We start from the raw sequence: 26422 nt of genomic DNA on the forward strand, positions 1-26422 counted from the left end.
AGCACCACTACCTTCCACCACCACCACTGCTGCAGCCTTCCACCACTACCACCACCTTCCACAACTGCCACCTCCACTGCCTTCTACCACAACCACAGTCACATCCATTGGCTTTCACCACTGCCACCTACACCACTATCTCCTTCCACCACTATCAGCACACTACTGCCACCACCTTCCACCAACACCACTGCTACCTTCCACCACCGCCGCTGCCGCCTACCAACACCACCACCTACATCACTATGGCTTTCCACCTCCACCACCATCCACTACTGCCACTGCCACCATTTATTTTTAAAATATTATAGAATAATGTCATTTTGTTAATTTTATATATTTGTTACTAAGAGGTATATTTTGGAGAACTCAATTTTGAAATTTATTTCAATCTAAATTTTAAATTGGTCCAACCAAAAAATATAATGGTTATTATCATTCCATTCCTACACATTTCATATTTACAACCAAATAATAGAATGAGAATGACCATTCCATTCCATTCCCATTCTCATTCCATTCCCACTTCCATTCCATTCCTGCACACCAAACACAGCATAAGAGTTCAGGATGCTTTGGTATTCTAAATTTTTACAGTACTACACAGTTATTTCTTCTTGAATATTCATAATGCTTTTAATTGTGTCAGTTGAAGGATAACCTAAGAGATGACCCCAGATACAAATCTGTCAAGCATGAGGACAGGGAGTTGTTGTTTTATGAATATATTTCTGAACTAAAGGCTGCGGAAGAGGAAGCAGAACGATCAGCAAAGGCAAAACGGGAGGAGCAGGTAACAGAGCTGTTCTTCTGTTTGCTGTTTAAATTTCTTTTTCCCCGTGCTATAATGTTGGTTTTATTTGTGTGTAAATTTCCACTGCTATGAGTACTGGAGACTATTTTGTTCCGTTGATACAGTAATGTTAGTTGCAGAGCATATTGAGACAGTTTTTCAGGAAAGCGTACCATTAAAAGTAACATAAATCAAAATTAACTTCTTATTGTCTAATGTCTTTTATTTCATATGCAAATGATATGCATTCAGTTCTTTTGGTTATGTTGAGTTGCTTATTGTCGTAAACCCATTTTTTTGTTAGATTTGGCAGCCAAAACTGGTGGCTGAAAATCTAGAATTTTCTGAAGCCCATCCATGTTGAACTTATACTTTTCCAGTGCTTTTATTTTCTTTGTTAAGTAGCGTTACCGTTAGGGATTTTCTTTAGTTTGTCTAACAATACTGTGGGCATTACCTAAGATATGCAATCATCGCTTTAAACACTTCAATCCTCAAGTATAATTATCTGGTCCAGACACTGTGTTTTCACCTTAGGCAATACATATATATATATATATATATATATATTAACCATGAAAATCATAATTGAATAAAAAACTTGTTTTTCTGTCGAGGTCTTTTTGGCCTTGTGTAGTTCCCTTGGGACACACTCCCCTTTTGAGCGTTTTTTACATTTTACTTATAAATAAAATAAAAAACCTTGTTTTCTGTAATTTCTTTAAAGGTACCATATTCTTCTAAACTCGAGCTTATAATTTTAACTTATTCTGTTAAAGTATTATCTGATCAGATTGAACGTAAAAGGGAGTAGGGAAAAGGGGATATTCGAAACGGACGTAATGTTGGTAGTCTCTCGCTTTACTTGTCGTGTACCCAGAGGGAAGACATTGTTTGCTCAACTAGGCTATCCATTTATCTCATGTTGATTATGTCAGGTGGAGGAGAGGTTGATGTTGTCCTTCAAGGAGGAAGGTCACTTTGAGGTCCGTGGAGTGGGTGTTGTGGTCTAGGGTTTGATTCTTGGCCCATTTCAGTCTGACTCTGGTTGGGTGAATCATAAGTAGTACACAAAAGTGTAACAGTGTGATAGATCTATTTGATTATGAATTTTAGGATAAAGCTTGAAATGAGGATGAATTTGGCACTACATCTTCTTTTATTTCTCTCTAAAGGTTTGGATGCTTTTCTCTTTATGCATAGCTTTCTTTATACAGATTGGGTACTGTGATACCTTGATATTAACTTTTATCTTTTTGTTGACTAATTTCTCTTTGTACTCACTTTTCTCCCATTGTCTTGATAGAAGTTTTTTATTCTGTACTTCCTCTCCCTTGGTCATTCATGTTGCAATCAGCGATGATGATTTAAGAACTGTATGGAAGTGGTGGTTGGTAATGGGTTTGCATGGAAATGGTGGTAACTGATGAATCTGAATTCTGTAAATGACGGTGAAATAGAGATGCATAAGGTAGTCTATGGAATCATTTAAATGATCAAGCTTACGCCTTGATGAGCATGGCATTGATGGAAATATTAGCAGAAAGTTCGTTGTCTAAAATTTTCACCATAACTTTATTTTCTTTCTTTCTTTCCTTTATTTTTTATTTTTATTTTCTTCAAATGAAAGTGTCACAATTTAGCTATCTCACTGCTACCCAACAATGATGGAGGATAATAAGTTCATGGAGTTATTGCTAAATATTAGAGATTATTGATTTACTAAAAACAGTTAGAAAGTGAGATTAGATGAGAAAAGAGGATAATAATTTGGGAAAATTTCACCGCTCATATGATGAAATTTTTCACTTATTGTGAAACTGTTTATTGATTTACTATAAACAGTTTCACAATAAGCGAGGGATAGAGAGATTCTCTCAACGAACTTAGCTGTTTGTTTGTTGTTACAACAAGAAGAGAGAGATGGAGAGATTATCTCAACAAACTTATATGTTTGTTATGTTTGTTACAAATATTGGATTACCCTTTGATATGATTTTCTTGTTGATCCAATATATCATCAACTAATCTCGTAACACCCCCGTTCAAGATGATGGTGGAGCAAGGACGAACCAGCAGCATGTCTCTTAGGAGTTGAAACTTGGTATCGATAGTGCTTTGGTGAAGAAATCTGTTGTTTGGTCAGCACTTGGAACAAACACAATTTTTAGAAAGCCACATAAAACACGTTCCCTTAAGAAGTGATAGTCAATCTTGTTATGACAAACGCAACGAACCCAAGATAGAATCAAGAATCACGACAAAAAAGTAAACATACCACATAAAGAACACAAAGATTTATACATGGTTCGGTAACAACTTATACGGTTGAGATTTGGCAAAGGTCTTCACTATCTGTAAAATTGGAGATTACAAGTTTTTAGCCCCCCACTTTGTTTCTGTAAGAATTCTAGAGTCTCTCTCTTACCCTACTCCAAACCTTAAGCGCCCTTATATATGTTTGGTTCTGGCATGAAGAACTGGGTTGGAGGCTAAGTATGTAGCACTGATATTGCCACAGTGAAGGATCGGAGGATGGTGTAATAGGATTTGTATTGTGCTAATGCCCTATATTCTGATTCAACACTTGATCTAGAAACAATGGTTTTCTTGGTAGTGGCCTAAGTGATGAGGTTAGGACCAAAGTAAACACACAAGCCAGTAGTAGAATGTCGGTCATCCGGAGAACCAGCCCAATCAGCATTAGAAAATCCCCTCAGATGTTCATCACGAGATTTAACAAGATGCATGCCAAAATGAGTAGTGTTCTGATGTACCGGAGATTCCTTTTGACGGCACCTAAACGAGATTCACCTGGCTAATGCATGAATTGGCAAAGCTGATTCACAATATATGTAAGATAATCTCAAACTAACGGCTAAGATAGCTCTTAACCTCAGCAACTCTGTTAGTGTCATCTCCAGTAAGAACAATATCATCGGCACACACAATAAGAGAAACTGTCTTTCCTCCTAAAAGACGTAAGAAGAAGGCATGCGAAAGCGATCAGACCAAGCTCGAGGAGACTGCTTGGGGCCAAATAGGGAGCGACGAAGACGACATATCATACCGGAATGAGCAAGAGAACGAAAGCCCGGAGGGGGAACCATATACGCCGCCTCCTGCAAATTATCATTGAGAAAGGCTTATTGACATCTAATTGAAATAGAGGTCAAGATCGAATCGCACCAACGGAAAATAGTACACGGATGGTATTCATCTCGGCAACAGGGGCAAAAGTCTCTTGATAATCTATGCCATAAGTCTCAGCATAACCTTGGCAACCAACCGGGTCTTGTAACGAGTAACTAGATTATGCTTAACTGTAAACACCCAATGACAACCCACAACCTTTCGTCGAATAGGAAGCGGAACCATGTCTTAAGTCTGATTTTTCGCAAGTGCTTGTAGTTCTTTCGTTATAGCATCATGCCATTGAGGTTGTGCTAGTGCATCTGCAACACTAGAAGGAAAAGGAACTGAGGCAACGGAAACAAGGACACTCCGATAGGAGGGTGAGAGAGCACAATCAGAAACAAAATTAGAAATAGGGTAAGTACAAGAACATTTACCCTTCCGTAGAGCAATAAGGCGATCATCAAGCGAAACAATAGCCGGAGAAGGTGGAGCTGGTGCCGAAGGAACAAGGCAATCGATTGTGGGAGTAGAAGTTTGTACCTTTTGTCTCCAACTATAAACCTGTGGAAAAGGAACAATTCCCTCTCGTATCACGAGGAGAAATAATAGAAGTCGAAACAAGCAAAGGTAGAGGAGTTGAAGACAAAATAAGGTGATCATCAATTGTGTTCATCGGGAACCATTTATTTTCGCTCTGATACCAAGAAGAAATATAAAAAGGAGAGAATTGTGTTAAATCACTCATTCACATCTCTTGTATTTATAGATAATAAGAGCACATACTCATATTACAAGAAAAGGAAATTCAATCAAATCTAAATCAAATCAAAGCATATTCTATGGCATATTCTATAACATAATCAGATCTCTGTTAGTATGGTAAATCATTCCATAATTCGTGGTCATCATATCTGCTAACAATTCCAATCGATGCTAACTGAGAAAACAATCTGATGTGATGGGTTGCGGCAAAATTTGTCTAGGGTTCCAATCGATGCAAACAGAGAAAACAAACTGATGTGGCGATGCGATCTCAAACCAGAATCCTAACCTGCTTTGATACCATGAAAACTTGGAAGAAAAATTAATGCTATATTATTCAATCATATGTTATATTCTGTGTTACAATGACTATATATTATACACAAAGAATATGCCCTAACTAAAAATAAGGGAAAAACAAGATTACCCTAACTGAAAAGAAGGAAAAGACAACTTCTCTAACAATTTGGACCTCCTTCTGTTGGAAATTGTGTCTCAAATTCCTTTTTCTAATTAGGTTTCTATTTTAGAGTTGTATTTTATTGGGTACTTTTTTGTTTGGCAAGTCTTGGGCTCCAAGGAATTGTAATCCTTGTATAACAAGGAATTGAGCTTAGAACTCTATAAATAGATGCCTAGGTTACGGGCTGAGAGTTGAGATTGAGAGGGATGTAGCTTGATAAAGGATTTCAAGGGTAGAGATAGTTTGTGGGTTGTTAGAGTAGGAAAAACACCGGTGGCACTAGTATCGAGGAAATAGGATCGTGGAGTGGTACATGGTGAAAGGACATGTTGCCCTTCCCCTTTCCACTCTCAGACGATGTGGGATTGTGCACATATAGCTCGCCCAATGTGGTTGCCTGCCAACTCTTTGGGGCTCAACATCCCCGTTGGCCATACTTCCGGTTAGGTGAGTTTCTGAAACCATTTGTAACGATCCACTCCACCACATGGTCTGATATTGTCCACTTTGGGCCCAAGCCTGTACGGTTTTGTTCGTAGGTTTTACCCTAAAAGGCTTCCTACCAATTGGAATGTACAAATCCTATATATATAGCACATTCCCTTTCCACACCTAGGCGATGTGGGATTGTGTACCTGTAGCTCGTCCAGTGTGGTAGCCTGGTACTCCAATGTTGTAATATCTCTACGAAAATTATAGTGGAATCTCTTCTCATCCGTGAATGTAGACCGGTTTTGGTTGAACCACGTTATGTCTTGTGTTTGTGTGTAATTGTTTTGTTAGCTTTCATTGGATCTTTTTATTTGTAGGCTTCCGTTGTCTCAACACCTTCTATATAAAGGTATATTAGGATTTGTTATTAGGGTTTTAGTCAAGAGGATCAAACAGGAGGTTTTTTTTTTTTTTTTTTAATAAGTAGGATCAGACAAAAGGTATAAAGATGTTCTCTGTGGTGGATGATATATATATAATTTCCCTTGATTTTAGGGATTTGATTGATTTCTGAGTGTTGTAAATTAGAACAAGATTGTAGGACAGATTGATTGCAATGAAATTGGATATATTGATCGCTTTAAAGTTTAAATTAGGGGTAGATTTGTTGGAATTTTTTTTTTCCCCGTGTATAGCTTTCCCTCATTCCTATATATACTTTTACAAGATGTTAATGTTAATATATGAGGCATAATATTTTACGGAGAGGATTTCTACATGGTATCAGGGCAATAGTGTGAGAAAGAGAGAAAAGTTTCACGGGTCTGAGCAAGTATCGCTAACGTATTCTCTTTGTCCTTGTATTCTTGTTCTCTTGGTGTGCAATTGTCTTGGACAACATCGTAAAGCCTTGATTCTAAACACCATAGACATCGAAACACGTCTGTCGTTACCTTTAAATCTTCTGATTCTAGTACAACAACGCCCATTCCTTAGATTGTGACAAATCAACTTGATAACATTAGTGTGCAGATGACTTCTTACAAATTTGATCGGACGAATTATTTTGCCTAGTCTCAGTTTGTGAAGTTGTACATCACAGGAGAGGGAAAGTTGGGGTACTTGATTGGAGTGAAGAAACAGCCGACGGATACTGAACCTTCCTTCTCTACTTGGGTGGAGGAGAATGACATGTTGATGTCATGGCTTCTTAACTCAATGACTCTGGATATTAGTGCCAGTTTTCTTCGACTTCCCATAGCTTATGCTATTTGGGAAGCCGTGGCTCAAACCAATTTTGATGGTGGTGATGCTTCTCAGATTTATGAATTGAGGTGCAGGGCAAATGAGACAGACTCGACAGCAGGGGAAGACATTGGCTAGCTATTTTTCTGCTTTGCAAGCCATTTGGCAGGAGCTGGATTTTCTCCAGCCATGTGATATGGAGTGTGTTGGGGATACAACAAAGCTAAAGAAGAGAATTGAGAATGAAAAGGTCTACGATTTCCTAGCCGGCCTCGACCTAGGGTTTGATCAGATCAGAGTACAGGTTTTAGGGCATGATCCTTTTCCTAATCTTTGTGGTGCATATGCCTATGTTCGACGTGAGGAGCTCCGTCAGGCCACCATGCTTATAGGTGTCTCACAAGAGAGTTCAGCCTAGGCTACTATGCAGACTCCAACTGCACTGGTTACCTCTCGCTCGAGGAAACCTGAGAACAAAGTCTCTTTGTTTTGTAAACATTGTAATTAGGCTGGACATACTCGAGAGACTTGTTTTAAGCTGGAAGGTTATCCAGACCGGTTCTGTAAGAAAGATGAAAACAAAGGGGATAACTCAAATTCTAGAGCACATCATACAACCTTTGATGTGCAGTCTGATGTACAATCTTCTTTTGCAGCCCAGCCACAATATTCTCAAGCTCAGGTGGATAAAATGATGCAAGAGTATGCTCAGAAACTATCCTTAAAAGAGGCTTTATGTAACTCAGCTAACTTTGGATTAGCCTTGAACACTTTTGATCGTGTTGAGTCATCTTGGATTATTGATTCAGGTACGACTGATCATATGACACATGAATCTAGATTTTTTTCTTCTTATAGCACTCATCCTAGTACAAAAAGTGTTAAAACAACAAATGGATCTACTTCTATTGTGTTTGGGGGAAGGTTCCATTCTAATTACTTCTTTGATGTCTCTTTCTTTACATCTTCTATGTTTATCGGATAACCTATTGTCCATTAGTCAGATTACTATAGCTCTTAAATGTTCCGTAACATTCTTTGATACTCATTGTGTCTTTCCAGACCTACTTACGGGAGCGAAGATTGGTCTTAGTAGAGAAAGAGGTGGTTCGTGCTACTTGGATATGAACTGGGCTTCAAATTGGAAAAGCAAATCAAATAGTTGGCAGGTCAACATCAGAAGTGCAGATTTGGCTATGGCACAAAAGATTAGGACATCCCTCATTTAGCTATTTGCATAAGTTGTTTCCATCTTTATTCTCGAGCATTGATGTTTCTAATTTTCATTGTGATAGTTGTGTGTTAGCTAAACACCATCGCACTTCTTTTCTTTTAAGTTTTAATAAAAATTTTGTGCCTTTCTCAATTGTTCACAATGATGTGTGGGGGCCATCTCGTGTTTCTAGTCATTTAGGTTTTAAATGGTTTGTTTCCTTTATTGATGTTTTCACTCGTGTTTCATGGATCTATTTGTTGAAAGAAAAAAGAGATGTTTTTGCCTCTTTCCAATCCTTTCAGTAAATGGTTTTGACCCAGTTTAACACGAGAGTACATGTTATACGATCAGATAATGGAGGGGAGTATTTTAAGAGAGGGCTTAGTGTCTATTTTCTAGCTCACGGCATCATTCATCAAACTTTGTGTGTTGATACACCCTAGCAGAATGGAGTAACAGAGCTTTAGAGGTTGCTAGGTCATTACTCTTTGCTATGAACGTTCCTAAAACTTTCTGGGGAGATGTTGTCCCTACTGCAGCCTATATCATTAATAGAATGCCTTCAAAAGTCCTTCAGTTTCAAATTCCTCTCTACACATTATCCAAAACACATGCTATTCCAACTCTTCTTCACATTCCACCCAAAGTGTTTGGCTGTGTTTGTTACACTTGTATCCTCAAACAACACTAGAGTAAGCTAGATCCGAGAGCACTCAAATGTATTTTCTTGGGGTATTCTGCCATAGAAAAGGGATACAAATGCTATCACCCTCCTTCATCAAAGATGATTGTTTCCATGGACGTTACTTTTGTTGAACATCTGGCTTTCTATACAAGGAGAGATTCAAATGCTTCTCTTCAGGGGGAGAATTTGGGAAATGAAGAGAAGTCTTGGGAGGTGTTGCCACTACCATTAACCAGTGTATCATCGTTTATTGAAACTTCTGCATTGACTTCGAAGGAATCTGCTGAAAATTCTGCACCGACCTTTAAAAAATTCCTTAAGCCACACAGATTTGTATACACAAGAAGGGAGAAGACACATACAACTCAGCCACCTCTTGATCAACCCAATGACCAATTAAGCCCTCCTGTGATTGGTAATCCTGAGATAGTTCCATCCTCTAAACTCTTTATTGATACTTCTATTAATGAGTTAGCTCATTTACCTGTTGATCTACTTGATCAACCATATGATTCTATTGAATTAGTTATTGAGAATCAGGTACATTATCCCACTCGAGAATGAAAACCTCCCTCTTGTTTTGGTTTTTCAGTTGTAAAATATCCCATCTCTCATTATTTGTCTTCACATCGTTTATCTTCATCTTATAAAATATTTGCAAACCAATTATCATCTGTGTCTGTCCCTAATAAGTTGCAGGAAGCTCTTGACAACCCTAAGCGGAAAGCTGCCATGATTGAAGAAATGGAAGCTTTACAGAAAAATTCTACATGGGAAATTGTTGAGCTACCAAAGGGAAAGAAGACAGTTCGTAGCAAATGGGTATTCACAGTGAAGTATAAGGTAAATGGCTCAGTGGAGAGGTTGAAGGCAAGATTGGTAGCTAAAGGTTATACCAAACCTATGGGATAGACTATCAGGAAATATTTGCACCAGTGGCGAAGATAAATACAATAAGGGTCCTCTTATCCTTGGCTGCAAATTTAGGCTCTTCAGCAATTTGATGTGAAGAATGCATTTCTTCACGGCAATTTAGAGGAAGAAGTATACATGGACTTTCCTTCAGGCTTTGTTAATTCCTTTAAAAGAGATAAGGTATGTAGATTGAGGAAATCCTTGTATGGACTCAAGCAGTCTCCTAAAGCTTGGTTTGGCAAGTTTACTCTGGCCATGAAGAAATATGGATACCACCCGAGCCGGTCAGATCACACTCTCTTTCTCAAATATTCACTTGGAGGTAAAATTACTGCCTTAATCGTGTACGTGGATGATATTGTGGTGATTGGTAGTGATGGAGAGGAGATGGGTAAGCTGAAAGCATATCTGGCAAAAGAATTTGAGATCAAAGACCTTGGGTCTTTACGATATTTTTTGGGTATTGAAGTTGCTAGGTCAAAGAAGGGGATCTTTGTTTCCCAACAAAAATATGTCTTACTTATTGGCTGAGACTGGGATGTTGGCTTGCAAACCTGTTGATACTTCAATTAAACAAAATCACAAGTTAGGTGAATGCACAAATGATACAGTAGAAATATATAAAAAGAAGAGAAAAGAGAGAATTGCGTAAAGGCTTGAATGAGATGAATTACCCATTCACAGCTCTAGTATTTGTAGATAAAATGAGCACATGCTCATATTACAAGAAAGGAAACTAAATCAAATCATTGCATATTCTATACCTAGACATATGCGTAAATAAAGTCAAATACATGATTTGTGGCTATCATATCTCACAGATAATATAGTAAATCACATCCCATGATTTGGGCCTATCATATCTCGGCTATTATGGTAAGTTATACCATAAATCTTGGTATCATAAATGCTAACACTCCCCCTCAAGTTGGTGCGTGGATATCTGAAATGCCTAACTTGGACAATGCATTCTCAAACACAATCTTGCTGATGCCCTTTGTAAGAATGTCTACAAGCTGCTGAGAGCTTGTGACAAATGGAGTGCAAATTTGACCAGAGATGATCTTCTCTTGAATGAAGTGACGGTCCACCTCTATATGCTTAGTTCTGTCATGCTGAACGGGATTTGCTGCTATGCTAATGGCAGACTTGTTGTCGCAGTAGAGTGAGAATGGAAGCGACACTGGAAGGCACAAGTCTGTTATCAAGGTTTTCAGCCAAAGCAACTCACCAACCCCAAGAGCCATAGCCCTATACTTTGCCTCTGCACTAGATCGAGAGACAACATCTTGCTTCTTACTGCGCCAAGTAACCAAGTTACCACCAATAGTGGTACAATAACCTGAAGTAGACCTCTTATCTGAAATTGATCCTGCATAATCAGCATCTGTCCAAGCCTCAACACGTAAGTGACCATGATTAGCAAACAAAATACCACGGCCTAGACACCCTTTTAAGTAGCGAAGAATCCGAATAGCTGCATCAAGGTGTGGGGCACGAGGAGAGTGCATGAATTAACTCACGACACTCACGGCATAAGCAATGTCAGGTCGAGTCATGGATAAATAGATGAACTTCCCCACAAGTCGTTGATACTGACCAATATCTGACAACAACTCCCCCTCAGAATCAGCCAACCAATGATTCTGCTCAATCGGAGTATCAGCAGGACGAGCGCTAAGCTGACCAGAAGCAGAAAGCAAGTCAGGAACATACTTGCGTTGAGAGATGAAAATGCTAGTCTTGGAGCGAGCCACCTCAATGCCCAAGAAGTATCGTAGGGGACCAAGATCCTTAATCTCAAACTGACGGCCAAGATAGCTCTTAACCTCATTAATTCTGGTAGTATCATCGCCGGTAAGAATAATATCATCGACATACACAATGAGAGCAACTGTCTTACCGCCTGAATGACGTAAAAACAAGGTACGATCAGCTGCACTTTGATGGAAACCAAACTTGAGCATAGCAGTGCCAAAGTGATCAGACCAAGCTCGAGGAGACTGCTTGAGGCCATATAGAGAACGACGAAGACGACATACCATACTCGAATGAGCAGGAGAACGAAAGCTCGGAGGAGGAACCGTGTACACCTCCTCTTGCAAATCACCATTAAGAAAGGCATTCTTGACATCTAACTGAAATAGAAGCCAAGATCGAATTGCAGCAATGGAAAATAATACACGGATGGTATTCATCTTGGCAACAGGGGCAAAAGTCTCTTGATAATCTATGCCATAAGTCTGAGCATACCCCTTGGCAACCAATCGGACCTTGTAACGAGCAACTGTCCCATCTGGATTATGCTTAACTGTAAACACCTAACGACAACCCACAGCCTTTCGTCCAATAGGAAGCGGAACCATGTCCCAAGTCTGATTTTTCTCAAGTGCTTGTATTTCTTCTATCATAGCATCATGCCATTGAGGTTGTGCTAGCGCATCTGCAACACTGGAAGGAACAGGAACCGAGGCAACAGAAACAAGAAAACTCCGATAGGAGGGTAAGAGAGCATAATCAGAAACAAAATTAGAAATAGGGTAAGTATAAGAACGTTTATCCTTTCAAAGAGCAATGGGGCGATCATCAAGCGAAACAATAGCTTGAGAAGGCGGAGCTGGTGCCGAAGGAACAGGGCAGTCGATCGTGGGAGTAGAAGCTTGTACCTATTTTCTCCGATTATAAACCTGTGAAAAAGGAACAATTCCCTGTTGGGGGGGGTATCACGAGGAGGAATTATAGAAGAAGAAACAGGTAATGGTAGAGGAGTTGAAGACGGAAGAAGGTGATCATCCATTATATTCAATGGGAACCATTCACTCTGAGAACCAACTGAACCACTATAGTATGGTGTATGCTCAAAGAAAGAAACATCTATGGATATAAACCGCCGACGACTGGGAGGATGGTAACACCTATAACCTTTTTGAGAGTGAGAATAGCCCAAAAACACACACTTCAAAGCCTTGCGGTTAAGCTTTGTACGAGTTTGACCCAATTGCTGAACAAAGCACACACACCCGAAGACTCATGGAGGAATAAAAAATAGAGATGAATTGGGATGTAAGATTAAGAGTGGGGCTGCAAAGTTAAGAATCCTAGAAGGAGTCCTATTAATGATGTAAACAGCGGTAAGAACTGCATCTCCCCAAAATGACTGGGGAACATTCGTGCCAATGCAGATTGCTCTGGCTAAGTCAATGATGTGGCGATTCTTTCTCTCAGAACGACCATTCTGTTGAGGAGTTTTAACATTAGCCATTTGATACTCAATCCCAAATTCTGTACATAACCGTTGTACCTCCCCATAAGCGTACTCTGTACCCTGGTCAGATCGGAATTTTTTAATGGTACGACCAAATTGAGTCTGAACCATTGTCATAAAATTTTTAAAAATGGTGTATACCTCATTTTTGGTTTTCATAAGATAAACCCAAGTAACACGACTATGATCATCAATGAACAACGCGAAATATCGAAATCCAAGACTAGAAGTAACTGGGCAAGGACCCCACACATCTGAATGAACAAGATCAAAAGGTGTTAAAGCAGATTTATTACTACTAGTAGGATAATTGGAACGAACATGGTTAGCCATATGACATGTTTCACAGGATAAATCTGACACTGCCACGTTACAAAATAAGGAAGGAAATAAATGTTTCAAATAACCAAAAGAAATATGTCCTAAACGCATGTGCCAACGCATAAGCTGGGCTTTATTAGATGAAACAATATTAGAAAATGAAGCTGAATGTGCTTGCGGTGACAAAGGAGCATCCAACAGGTATAAACCGTCCACTTCACGCCCACTGCCAATCGTCCGTTTCGACACCAGATCCTGAAAAATACAATTAGAGGGAAAGAACGTTACACTACAATTTAATTGTTTGGTAACGCCACTAACAGAAATAAGATTTGTAGTCAACTTTGGAACATAAAGTGTATTTGACAAAGTTAATGAAGGAGTAACTGATATGTGACCCTTCCCAGCAATGGAAGATGGAGAGCCATCCACAAGGTGGACCTTGCGTTGGCCAGAGCAGATACTATAAGATTAGAAGAGTGAGAACATACCAGTCATATTGTTTGAAGCACCAGAATCAGTGATCCATGGTGTTGAAGTTGTAGATACGCTATGTGCAGACGCAATAGTACTTGAGTGGGCATAAGTAGAGGTTGGCTGAGATGATGCCTCCATTTGGTTGAAGAATTGCTTGAACTTGTCCAAATCAACTTGAGTCAAGGTAACTGTGGCAGAAGATGTAAAGGCAGGGTTGTCAGGAGTTGACAACGAGACTGGTTGTGTAATAGAATGTGCAGAGGATCGAGGCTGTTGTTTCTGTTGCGGTGGACGTCCTTGTAGAGCATAACAACGAGATTTGATGTGACCAATTTTTCCGCAATGGTCACACCGTCCATGTTGTCGTCCCAGAGGAGGACCGGTGGTAGTGCTCTGAACTGACTGGGATGGTGAAGTTCCTGAAAGGTTGGGAATCCGAACTGCCATAGCAGAACGATCAACAGAAGCAACACCTAATGGATGAGTCCGGCGGCTCTCATCTGACAACACATAGGAATATGTATCCTCAAGAGTAGGGAATGAAGATATGCCCAATAAATGAACACGAGCATACTCAAACTCTTCATTAAACCCGGCAAGAAACTGAAACACTCGATTCTTCTCCACAATTCCTGCATATAAAACTGCATCATCTGGATCCTTCCAAGAGTGGAAGGAATCATAATATGACATCTCCTCCCAAATAGCACAAAGCTTGGCGTTGTAACTTGAAACTGTCAAGTCACCCTGAAAAATCCTGGTGATATCTCGCCCCAATTGGAAAATTCGTGCATTATTCTGCCTCTGAGAATAAGTGCGTTGAACTGAATCCCAAATCTGTTTAGCAGTCTTCATAAACATATAGCCAACAGCTATGTTTGTTTGCATCGAATTGACTAGCCAAGACATAACCATAGCTTTATCTGCAAACCATTGTGGATATGCCTTCTCTGACTCAGCTAGCTCTTTCTCAGAACCAGTAATATAGCCAATCTTGCCTTTGCCACCAATGAACATCTTGGCAGACTTTGCCCAAATCAAATAGTTGGAACCATCCAACTTCACTGTGGTGATTTGAAGTCCTGGATTTTCTGATGAGTTGGTGGGAAAAATGGCACCACCACCCACAGAACGTGAGCTTAGAGAATTAACAGTCGAGGACCCTGAATCTGCCATAATCTGTCACACGACAATAAAAAGAACTCCAAAAACACCACAAATGCTTTTAATAAATCAAAGGGTCTCTTTAGACCATAAACAATGTCTCCTCAGACCATTCCTGAAAAATCCGAATACATACCTTTTTTAAGGAATGCTGGCTGCTTACATATAGCCAGACAGCCTCCTTCTTAATATTCGGAACCTCTTTGTAAACTAAATTTTTTTTTTTACCCAAACCCTTCTAGGTGTTGGAAACCAACTATCCCAATTTACCCAACTCTAGAAGAGTGAAAGAGAAATTGTAAAACTTAAAAATACCTGTTTTTGATCACAAAACAGCAACACAGAAAAACATGTGTGGGCAACGTCACACGATGTCACAAACAGCCTAAGGTAGCTGTCGCACAAGTAGCAAGGCTGCTGAAAGGTGTGGAAAGGTGTTGGTTCTGATACCAAGTAGAAATATATAAAAAGAAGAGAAAAGAGAGAATTTCGTAAAGGCTTGAATGAGATGAATTACCCATTCACAGCTCTAGTATTTATAGATAAAATGAGCACATGCTCATATTACAAGAAAGGAAACTAAATCAAATCATTGCATATTCTATGCCTAGACATATGCGTAAATAAAGTCAAATACATGATTTGTAGCTATCATATCTTATAGATAATATGGTAAATCACATCCCATGATTTGGGCCTATCATATCTCGGCTATTATGGTAAGTTATACCATAAATCGTCGTATCATAAATGCTAACAGATACACCTATATACAGAGAGAGATACCAAAGGTTGGTTGGGAAGCTAATATATCGGGCACATACTCGCCCTGACATAGCATATGCGGTGAGTGTAGTAAGTCAGTTCATGCATGCTCACAAGATTCTCAGGTATTTAAAATCAACTCCTGGGAAAGGTCTGCTATTCTCCAATCATGGTCATCTCAAAGTGGAAGAATATAGAGATGCTGATTGGGCAGGATGTGTAATAGATAGAAGATCAACTTCAGGATACTGCACCTTTGTGGGAGGGAATCTAGTCACGTGGTGTAGTTAGAAACAATCTGTTGTGGTCAGATCCAGTGCTAAAGCAGAATTTAGAGCCATGGCTCATGGTATATGCGAGATGTTTGCTGAAGGCTATGTTAAAGGAGCTGATCTTTAATTCTAGGGATCCAATGATGCTTTTTTGTGATAACAAAGCTGCCATTAACATTGCTCACAATCCAGTTCAGCATGATCGTACTAAACATGTTGAAGTGGATAGACACTTTATCAAAGAGAAGTTGATAGGTGGATTAATTTGCACTCCGTTTGTGAAGACAGAACATCAGCTTGCAGATTTTTTGACAAAGGGAGTGTCAAGTACGACCTTCAATTTCGCACTTGACAAGCTAGGCATTTGAGACATCTATGCTCCAGCTTGAGGGGGAGTGTTGGAAGATATATATTATTTCCCTTGATTTTAGGGATTTGATTGATTTCTGACTATTGTAAATTAGGACAGATTGATTGCAGTAAAATAGGATAGATTGATTGCTTTAAATTAGGAACAGATTTGTAGGAATATTTTTTATTCTTTTCCTTGTATAGCTTTCCCTATTTCCTATATATACTTGTACCTATATATACTTGTACAAGATGTTAATGTTAATATATGAGGCATAATATTTTACGGACAGAATTTCTACACTGTGATCTCTGTTTTCTTCGGTGATCGTCGGACGATTGGCAAATTGGCAGTGAGAGTCTAGTGATACAATCGTGGTTATCGTGAGAGAGAGAAGTTTTTTCCTGGTCGACTTTTACAGGTGAATTTTTTTTTTTTTTTGGTCATTTGGAGCTCAACAACTTTGTTAAATGGCTGACAAACTCCAGGCTTAAAAATTCCATGTAAATCCTTGCCCAAGGCCGTCATAATTGTAACTAAAATGTTATTGAGAGTAATTATGGGGTTAAGGATAACATCGTCAATTCAGAACTGCATTAGTTGTTAATGGAATTTTAAAAAATGCATTCATTCTTTTTCTTTCAAATTCCTTCCATTAAAGTTCTTTCTTTTTCTTTCAGATTCCTTCCATTAAAGTTCTTTCTGTCAAGACCTTCCCTTCAAAGAACTTTCACAACCTGCAAGCTCCCCAACGCACTATCTAAATGTCCATCCAACTTTTATTAATTTGTATTTTTTCTATCATAAGATCATATACTAACACAAAGTGTCCCTTATCAAAAGAATATATATACACACACACACACACCAACACAAAGTGTAGTTTACCTTATTATCATCAATCCAAACTTCTGATGTGTCAACCTTACATATTAGCATTAATCCATAATTTTTCTTATCTAACAGTTATTCGGTTTGGGAGTTTATATCACAAATTTTCATAACTTCTTCTAGCTACTTATGCATGTTGTCTATTAATTCCATTACTTTACCTTCCTAATCCAGGCCTACTATATTGGACTGTCATCTTTTCTCGCTGTCACATTCTCACAAGAAAAATTTATAGGAACCCAAGTCCACATTTCACAGGATTGGGACGTTGATTCAGTGTCCCTTATTCATTTATCGAACCACCTGAGACTGAGTGAATTGAGTGAGGGAACATGTCAGTAAAGAAGCAGACTATTATTTACTTAAATATTTTCAGGATTCATATTTACATACATTGTGTGGATACTTTCAAATTCGTATCTGTATGCATTTGTATGTGATTTATCAATTTAGGATGCTGCTCCATGCCCCCATTAGTTGGATGGTCTTAACAATATATATATATATATATATATATATTATTTTATTTGTGGGAAAAGGACAGCCTTAACATTTGTATTAGATTAGAAAGCGTTGTATATGATATTCATATTTCATCTGCTAAGCGCGTGAATTTGTGGCATGCTTCACTGATTATCCAGGAAAAATTGAAGGATAGAGAGAGAGAATTACGGAAGCGAAAGGAAAGAGAAGAACAAGAAGTGGAGAGAATGCGGTCAAAAGCTCGCAGAAAGGAGGCAGTTGAATCTTATCAAGCTTTGCTTGTGGAAACAATTAAGGACCCTCAGGTATGATCATTCTATTACTGATTTAACAATTTGTCATGGTATTAGCATTGATATCTGCAGTACTTTGTATATATATATATGCATAACCCTATATAGTTGAGGTACTGGAAGCAACATGATAATTCTTAGATTTATGATAGTCCCGGGATTAGAATTTTCACTTCTTTGTTTCTATTATTGTACTTAGGCATCTTGGACAGATTCAAAGTCTAAATTGGAAAAGGATCCTCAAGGACGTGCAACCAATCCTTTCTTAGATCAATCTGACCTAGAAAAGTTTTTCCGAGAACATGTTAAGATATTGCATGAGGTAAGTTTACACTTTCTGACATCTCACTCATTTAATAATGCATGTTATTTAATGGTGTCTTGTTGAATGCCTTTTTTGTTCTCAGTGTACCTTTGTCTGTTTGAACATAAACAAACCATAGTATGGTAAAGCAGCATCATCTTGGTTGCTGTCCTCATATATCTAGCATTACCATTAATTAATTTGCTTTTGGTTCTAGAGGATTATCTTTTGTGGCATAATCATTGCAATAAAAATGCATTTTTCGTAGAACTATAGAAGTTACTTTGAGATATAAAAAATAGAAAATGCATTTAACTCTGAATCTGCTTTATCCATAATTATATATGCAGTATTTCCTTTTACAAAGCTGAAATCGTATCACGTCATTTTGTTTTATTTTTCAAGAAAATAAAAAAAACATATGATTCATCTTTGCAGTTTTGCTTGCCTTTTCAGGGATTATATGTAATGTGGTAGCCAACTTGATGCAAAGCATGCTAACTATATTAGAGTTGAATTTGGAGGTCCATAAAGACTTACTTGGGACCTTATACAATCAAGTTTTGGTTTTAGTTAGGTCTGCTGTTGGTATAGTTTTGCTTATGTCTACAAATGATTTTTGTAGACAATTTTATTAGTTTCATGACGTAGGTTTGGCTATGGCATTGCCCATGGATTAAGTTTTTCAGTTCATGGGTTATCATTTTAGGTCTTCATATTTGGCCTCAAGCAAGTGTAGATTAGTTTTGTCCCTCTGAAGTTCAAGGATTTCTGAATTTGAGTTCCTTGTTCTGATGATTGGAGTCAACTATCTGTTTATTCTTCAACTTTAGTAGAGATTTTAGTTGATTGAAAGTTCTAAAACCAGATCGAATCAGCAGAAGAGACCTTGGGCTGTCAGGTATCTAGTAATTATTCTAAACTAAGAATCATTTTTTTGTTCAAATTTGTATGGTCCAATGGAGAGCCATCAATCCATTTGTCCTATTCACGTTTCAGTGAAACCTTATGGAGTTATGGGTCTTCGACACCATATAAGAGGGTACAAAATTCTAAGGGCATTAGTGTTTCCCACATATCTCAAAGTCTCCTTTCAGTTATGTCATATGCACCATTCTGGGAAATGAAAAATGCTCATGCATTTTGCTAACTTGGTTCCCTTTTATTCTGGTGGTCCATAACACCAGTGAGCTTATGTCAATTTGATATTTTAGCTTATGTACATCAACATGCTTAACTTAACAAGGGCTATATCCAATCATGTTGTACACATACCATGCCAACTTCATTATCACAAGCATTTAAAAATTTCCTCATTTAGAGCATATGCTTCCACATACAATTTTAACATACAAGATTGTTGTATATTATCATACAATCATGCTTTTCAATTTCCACATAAATGGCATATTTTTTTACACAACATAACATTTCATAAGCATGTTATAATTAAAATTTCCACATGGCAAAGCAATTGATTAAATTGTGGCTTTCATAGCATATAAATAAATATAATTGACGCATAGAAGCCCACAATTAACCTAGGACTCCATAAATTAGACACCCCTACCTCAAATTAGGGTGAAAACCCTATCCCGCCAAAACCAAAGTGCTCCTCTCGCAAATCCGACTCCGTAGGATGAAAGAGGAGGCAAAGGAGAGCAAGAAGTCCTTCTACGGCGCCTCCAAAATCCCAACTTCTCCCTCACCCCAAATCCTCAAAATGCTCCTATTGAAATTCCGAAACCATAGCCACGCTGAAATTCCGAAACCATAGCCACGTAGCTCTCGTCGAGCTCGTCACTTTTCCCTTCTACGGCGTTGCCAAAATCCCACCCGAGCTAGGTCAGATTTAGGATTGAAACATGAAAAATGAAAAGAAAAGAAAAAGGAAAGGAAAAGGTGAGGGGCAGAGAGTTTAACGCAAAGAGAGAGAGAAGATGAAATGAAGATTGTGGCCAAAAAAAAAAGTCAAGGCCCCCTTTTTATACTTAAGTCCCAACTGTGGTCCCGCCTCCCACTGAAATGCTTAAAACAGCCTGTTTGACCTCCAGACAGTCGCAAACAACTCAACGCAGTGCAAAACGGATAAAACTAATTTAAACGAAGAACATAGCGATATCGAAAAATTTCCGAACATGGATATCCGCCATGGGACCAACCCGAAACCTCTCGGGCGTGAAAATCGAAACTGACTGAAATGATCCCAAATGAGTTTCTAAGGGTTCTAAACCCAAAGAAACATCTCACACAACCTCCGGAACACCATGGCATGCATCCCCGTGCCCAAATAAAAATAAAAATAAAAGAAAAGAAAAATGCCCGAAAAATCAGAAAAATCTGTAACATTACACTGACTAATCACACTAACAGCGCAGGCAATATCCGAGCGCGTGACAGATAAGTAAATCAATCTCCCAACCAATCGCTAAAATCTTCCCACATCATCTAATGATTCTAATGCGTCTCCATCTACATCATTAAGCCTATGGTTCTGCTCAATGGGAATATCAATAGGTTTAGCTTCAAGCCTGCCTGTTTCAGCCAACAAATCTAACACATGCTTCCGTTGAGAAATGAACACCCCTTTCTTCGATCTGCACACCTCGATGCCAAGAAAGTTTCTCAATGATCCGAGGCCCCATTAAAGACTTCATTCGACGAATCTCTTCTGGATCATTTCTAGTGATAACAATATCATCAACATATACAATAAGGGCAGCGGTGTCAGCCCCAGCCCTGGTGCTTCTTGATGAAGCGGGTATGATTTGCCTGACTCTATGTGTACCCTACTCTTTTCACAGCAATGCTGAACCTCTCAAACCAAACACATGGCTATTGCTTTAACCCATACAAAGCTTCATTTAGCTTGCACACTAACTTCTGACCATTGGCAAGTTTCCCTGGTGGCATAGTCATATACACCTCTTCCTCTAAGTCACCATGAAGGAAAGTATTCTTTACATCCAGCTGATGTAAGGGCCAATTCAAATTAGCTGCCAAAGAAAGAAGAACACGTATAGAATTCATCTTGGCAACTGGAGCAAATGTTTCCAGATAATCAATTCCATAGGTTTGAGTGAAGCCCTTTGCAACTAACCGAGCTTTAATCTCTTAATTGTTCCGTCTGCATGATACTTTATTGTGTAGACTCATTTGCAGCCTACTAGTTTCTTACCCCTAGGTAATGGAACAATATCCCAAGTACCATTCTTCTTAAGGGTGTTCATTTATTCAAGTATAGCTTTCTTTCATGGAGTTTGACTGAGAGCCTGAAACACTAAAAGGAACATATACAGAGGGGATACACGAATTGAGAGCACGATATGTTGAAGATAAGGCATCATAGGATACAAACTTAGATATGGGATGCTTTGTACAGCTACGAACACCCTTACGATAGGCAATAGGGACATCAAGATTAACATGAATGCTATTGGGAAAAGAATTAGGAGTATCAATGTCAACTAAGGAATTACTTGGATCGAGGGAGACTTCTTGGTCCTAGGGTGAGTCAATAACTTGTTTTGCCCTCGTAGTGTAGACAATTTGTTGCTTTTCCTGTTGCAAATCATTAGTGTTAGGAGGACTAGACATAGGCACCTCAATAAGAAGCTCCCCCTGAATGGAAACAGGCAAAGGAAGGGGGCATTCTCTCTGAATGGACAACGGATTCTCTACTCTACCTCTATAGTAGTCTCCCCCTATAGAGAATCCCGAGCAGTGGAAAAAAAAAGAATAGACTCAAAGAATGTAACATCAATGGAGACAAAGCGATGACGAGTGGTAGGGTTACAACACCGATACCCTTTCAGAGTGGCGGAGTATTCAAGAAAGACACGTCGAATTGCCTTAGGGTCCATTTTGTCCTTACGATGATGAATGTGAACCTAACAAACACAACCAAACACTTTCGGAGGGACAGTAAACAAGGCAGTGTCATGGTGTAAGACAGAGGAGGGGGATTGATAGCCTAGAACCTTAGAAGGCATGCGATTGATAAGTTATGTAGCTGTTAAGGTTGCATCAGCCCAATAACTTTTAGGCACTCCCATCCTAATTAGAAGAGAACGGGTCACCTAGTGTTTTCTTTCAGCTACATTGTTCTGTTGTGGTTTATTGACACAAGAGATTTGATGGACAATCTCGTTATCAGTAAAAACAAGGAGGCAAGACCACCATACGTAAACTCTCCTCCATTTTCAGATCGAAAGATTTCAAGGGGACAACCAAACTGAGTACATACCATCCTATGAAAGGTTTTAAAAATAGAATGAACTTCATCTTTGGTTTTCATAAGATAAAGCCAATTATATCGACTAAAGTCATCAATAAACACGACAAAGTAAAGAAGAAGTAGATTTAGGACCCCACACATCAGAATGAACAAGTTGCAAAGGAGCTGTATTTTTATTAATACTAGTAGGATAAGAAGCACGACATTATTTGGCAAGAACGCATGTTTTACAATTTAACTCAAAAGATTCAACAGAAGCAAACTGGGGAAGCACATGCTTTAAAACAAGTAAATGACCTAGTCTATTATGCCATTGCATTAACAAATCTTTATTGACATTGCTATTCCTAACACTAGGTTGATTTGCAACATAATAAGAAGTTGGCCTCGCGTTCAACAAATCAAGCCATTGTCCTCACGTCTATTTCCAATCATCTTCCCCGTATCCAAGTCCTGAAACACATAGTGAGATGGAAAAAAGGTTACACTACAATTCAAGCCTTTTGTAATGTGACTGACAGAAAGGAGGTTATTGGTAAACTTTGGGACATGAAGAACAGAGGATAAGATAAGATTAGGAGAGGCAGAAACAGTGCCCTTCCCCGCAATGGAGGTGAAGGTGCCATCAGCCACTCTAACCTTATCCTTACCGGTCATGTAATCAATGGCTCCTGAATCAATGATCTAGGGTGGCCCGCCAGATAACGTGGGAACCTGATGTGCCAAATGAGAGGTACTTGTCTGAGCGAAGTTAGAGGTGGAAACGGAGGAATGTTGTGCTAGTAGATGTCGGAGAACATCAGTTCAGCCCCAGACAAAGAACTCGGTGGCCTTGAGGAGGCATGACCAGTAGAAGCAGGAGCTGGAGTAGGGCGACCGTGTAGATTCCAGCATGTTTCCCTAGTGTGGTGCTTACGCTCACAGTGATCACACCTCAACTTGCTTTTGTCATCCTGTTTCCCTCCTTTTGGAGGATTGGGCTTGTTACATTGTTGTGTGGCTACAGCAGACCTCTCAAGCAATGGTACTTCTGGCTTAGGCTAAGTGTATACAGGTGCAAACATAGCCTTGATTTTACTCTCCTCAGCCTAGATATACGAAAACACATCTCTAACAGAAGTAGGGGCTGCATACCTGCCTAACACTTCTACCTTGACATGCTCGTATCTCAGATGCAGACTGAAGTTACCAAAAATAGCTTGGGCTGGATACGACCCATCCTGCTAAAGAATGGGTCGGGAGAAAGCAATGGATCCAATCGGATAACAGCCCAAGAGGCCCAATCTCCATTAAGACGATCTCCAAGCCCAATTTCAAAGAGAATAAATGAACCAGCACGGAAAGAAAGGCCCAGAAGATCAGCCCAACATGGAGGATGAAAAAAGAAGCTTCTAGAACACTTGTAACAGTCTATAAATAGAATGAAAAGAGGGGGAAAAACGGTTGAGATATTTGGAGTGTAAGAAAACAATTTTCCAAATTGAGAGAACATTTTCCATTGCAACTTCAATGGTGCCGTCTGTGGGAAACGAAGAAGAGATCCAGTTGATCCTCAAGTACGTTGCGAGTAGATTGATCATTCTCTCGAAGAGTTAGGTTTGATATGCAAATATCAAGGTTGGACCATTGTATTATTGTATTTTTTACTCAATAACATACATGTTTTCATATATCTTCTCTCTCTCTCAAAACAATTCCCAACAGTAAAATAGGCTGATTCAAAACCATATGTTACTTATTGAATCCACAATTTTAATGATTTTACATGTATGTAATTTGTGCATTTCTTTTCTCAAAGTTATAGATTATGCATGTGCCTGTGTCGATGTAACTAATCTTTTGCGTGGTTTGCCTTTTTTAGCGGAGTGTATATGATTTCAGAGCTCTGTTAGCTGATGTTATAACAACAGAAACAGCAGCACAAGCAATGGAAGATGGTAAAACAATTCTTACTTCTTGGTCTACTGCTAAACGTCTTCTGAAGGCTGATCCTAGGTATGCAAAGATGCCAAGGAAAGAGAGGGAATCCCAGTGGCGTCGATATGCTGAGGATTTGCAGCGGAGGCTAAGGTTAGTGCTTGATCAAGAGGAAGAGAAGCTTACAGATGCAAGAAGTAGAAGTTCTATTGATTCCCGGAAATATCTGTCAGGATCAAGGCTGTCCCATGAACGAAGATAACTTTTTGCAGTGAGATACTAATCTTTCAATTGTTCTGTTGATTCTCGAACTTCTTTCATTTTTTCCGACTTCTGTAAGAACGTACTTTATTTTTTCTGGCAAGTAAGAACTAAGGCACCAACCTGACACACTCACCCACTTTGCCCCAATGGTGACTCGAACTCTCAACTACCCATATGGGGGATGAGGAGATACCACTTGAGCTAGAGGTTCAGTGGTGTTAAATTTCGTATTGTACAAGAGTTTTCAGGTACTTATCACCATGTTTTGCACCAAATATGTTTACACGTTTTTTTGCATGGCTGGTTTCCTTTGCCAATGGACCCCTACAGTTTTTCACCTGTTTTTTGCACAGCTGATTCTTAACTGATCTAATATACACCCCATGTACTCTCTATCTGCCTTAACTTTTTTTTTTTTTTCCTAGTTGGTACTCACACACATACCTCCACCGAGGTTCAAACCCCTTACCTCCTTTGGGAAGTAGGGGCCTGGTACCGATAGTGGTGCCTTAACTATAACTAATGAAATGTGTATCCCATGTACTATGTCTGCCTTAACTAATGGGTGAACTGCATTTAAGTTTCTTATTTTAATAAACAAAAATTGCATTTGATCATTTTGCTTTGACACTGTTGCTGAAAATGTTTCCTGCAATATCAGACATTTGGTCTCCTTATAAGTTGTTTTGCTGAATTTTTTGAAGAACTGAAAATAGCATATGATACATGGAAATGACTTGTGGGTAATATTTCTGCAAGTTGAGCGACCAATTTACTTGGATTATTTGTATACGTGTTGTGTCCTGTATTTAAGTGCAGATATGTCTATTTATTGTTCATTTTTAAATATCATTTCCGAAATTGTTTGCCCTATTCTTTCCATCTTTCCTTTACCTTTCTTGTACGTTTATTTTTGCTTGTTTTTGCTAGGCATTCTTGATTGGAGTGAGCGTTGTTTGTTGTTGATTCTCTTTTCTTGGTAAGCTTGAATGGATAGAGCCTTGTTGATCTAGGTAATGTGGGAAATTGAAGAACCACCTGGCTATGAACTGGTCCTTGGTTTACCATATACCCAGAATGTTTGAGAATTATCAACTCAACATAGCTCAGAAATTGCTGCAGGAATCGGATTTGTTTGGGTGGTGGGATCGATCGTCAACTGCCCTTCAGTAGGTCACTTTGCTAACAATATGATCATTTTACTTGTATGCTTTGCCTTTCAGAGGCTTTTGCATACTCTGAAATGGAAATTGTGCCTCAGTAATTTGTATATACCCGAATATTTTTTTACCTACCCTTCCAAAGCTTTTGATTTCTTTAATGTTCAATTACATGCAGATGCATAAATAAGGACTTTTTTGTTTGTTTGTTTGTTTGTTAGGTAAATGTTCACACGCACAATTGGGTGCCCACTACCAGGCTCAAACCCCTCACCCACCTCCCATTTTTCCCGAGGCTAATGGCCTAGTGGTTACATAAAGAGTAAATTACACTCTCCTCCCTTGAGGTTTTGTCAAATTACATACAAGTGGAGCATTTGGTGCTTATTACTTTGACTTCCTTTTAGGTTTGATGCATGTGTTCAACATTCCCTCTCCACTCAAGAATTGCTTATATAATACTTAAATTGCCCTTGTATTATTCAAAAAAGACATTAATAACCTTACAATTATATGCCAACCGCAAGAATACCATAGGTATATAATTGCATGGAGTTTACTAAATAAAATTTCAGTTTTTTGCTAATTAAATTTGAATTAATTTAAAA

At 38.8% G+C, this 26422-nt stretch overlaps 1 protein-coding gene across 7 annotated transcripts in view; it reads left to right on the forward strand.

The window, feature by feature from the left end:
- Positions 1 to 26021, forward strand: part of LOC132295583 (pre-mRNA-processing protein 40C) — a 130547-nt gene extending 104526 nt beyond the window's left edge. For 5 of the 7 annotated variants that reach the window (XM_059793881.1, XM_059793880.1, XM_059793878.1 and 2 more), the window contains 5 exons: positions 650 to 793; positions 17798 to 17944; positions 18132 to 18254; positions 24335 to 24661; positions 25585 to 26021. In XM_059793881.1, the coding sequence (XP_059649864.1) occupies positions 650 to 793; positions 17798 to 17944; positions 18132 to 18254; positions 24335 to 24652 (732 nt within the window). In that variant the 3' untranslated portion in view covers positions 24653 to 24661; positions 25585 to 26021. Of the gene's footprint in view, positions 1 to 649; positions 794 to 7895; positions 8174 to 17797; positions 17945 to 18131; positions 18255 to 24334; positions 24662 to 25584 lie in introns of those variants that run through there. The other 2 variants (XM_059793882.1, XM_059793885.1) reach the window with 2 other exon arrangements.
- The last annotated feature ends 401 nt before the right edge of the window (positions 26022 to 26422 follow it).

Source organism: Cornus florida, unplaced genomic scaffold (assembly GCF_030987335.1).
Source record: "Cornus florida cultivar Cherokee Brave unplaced genomic scaffold, ASM3098733v1 CherokeeBrave_3.0.0_Hap2_Chr02, whole genome shotgun sequence".
NCBI classification, from domain to species: Eukaryota; Viridiplantae; Streptophyta; class Magnoliopsida; order Cornales; family Cornaceae; genus Cornus; species Cornus florida.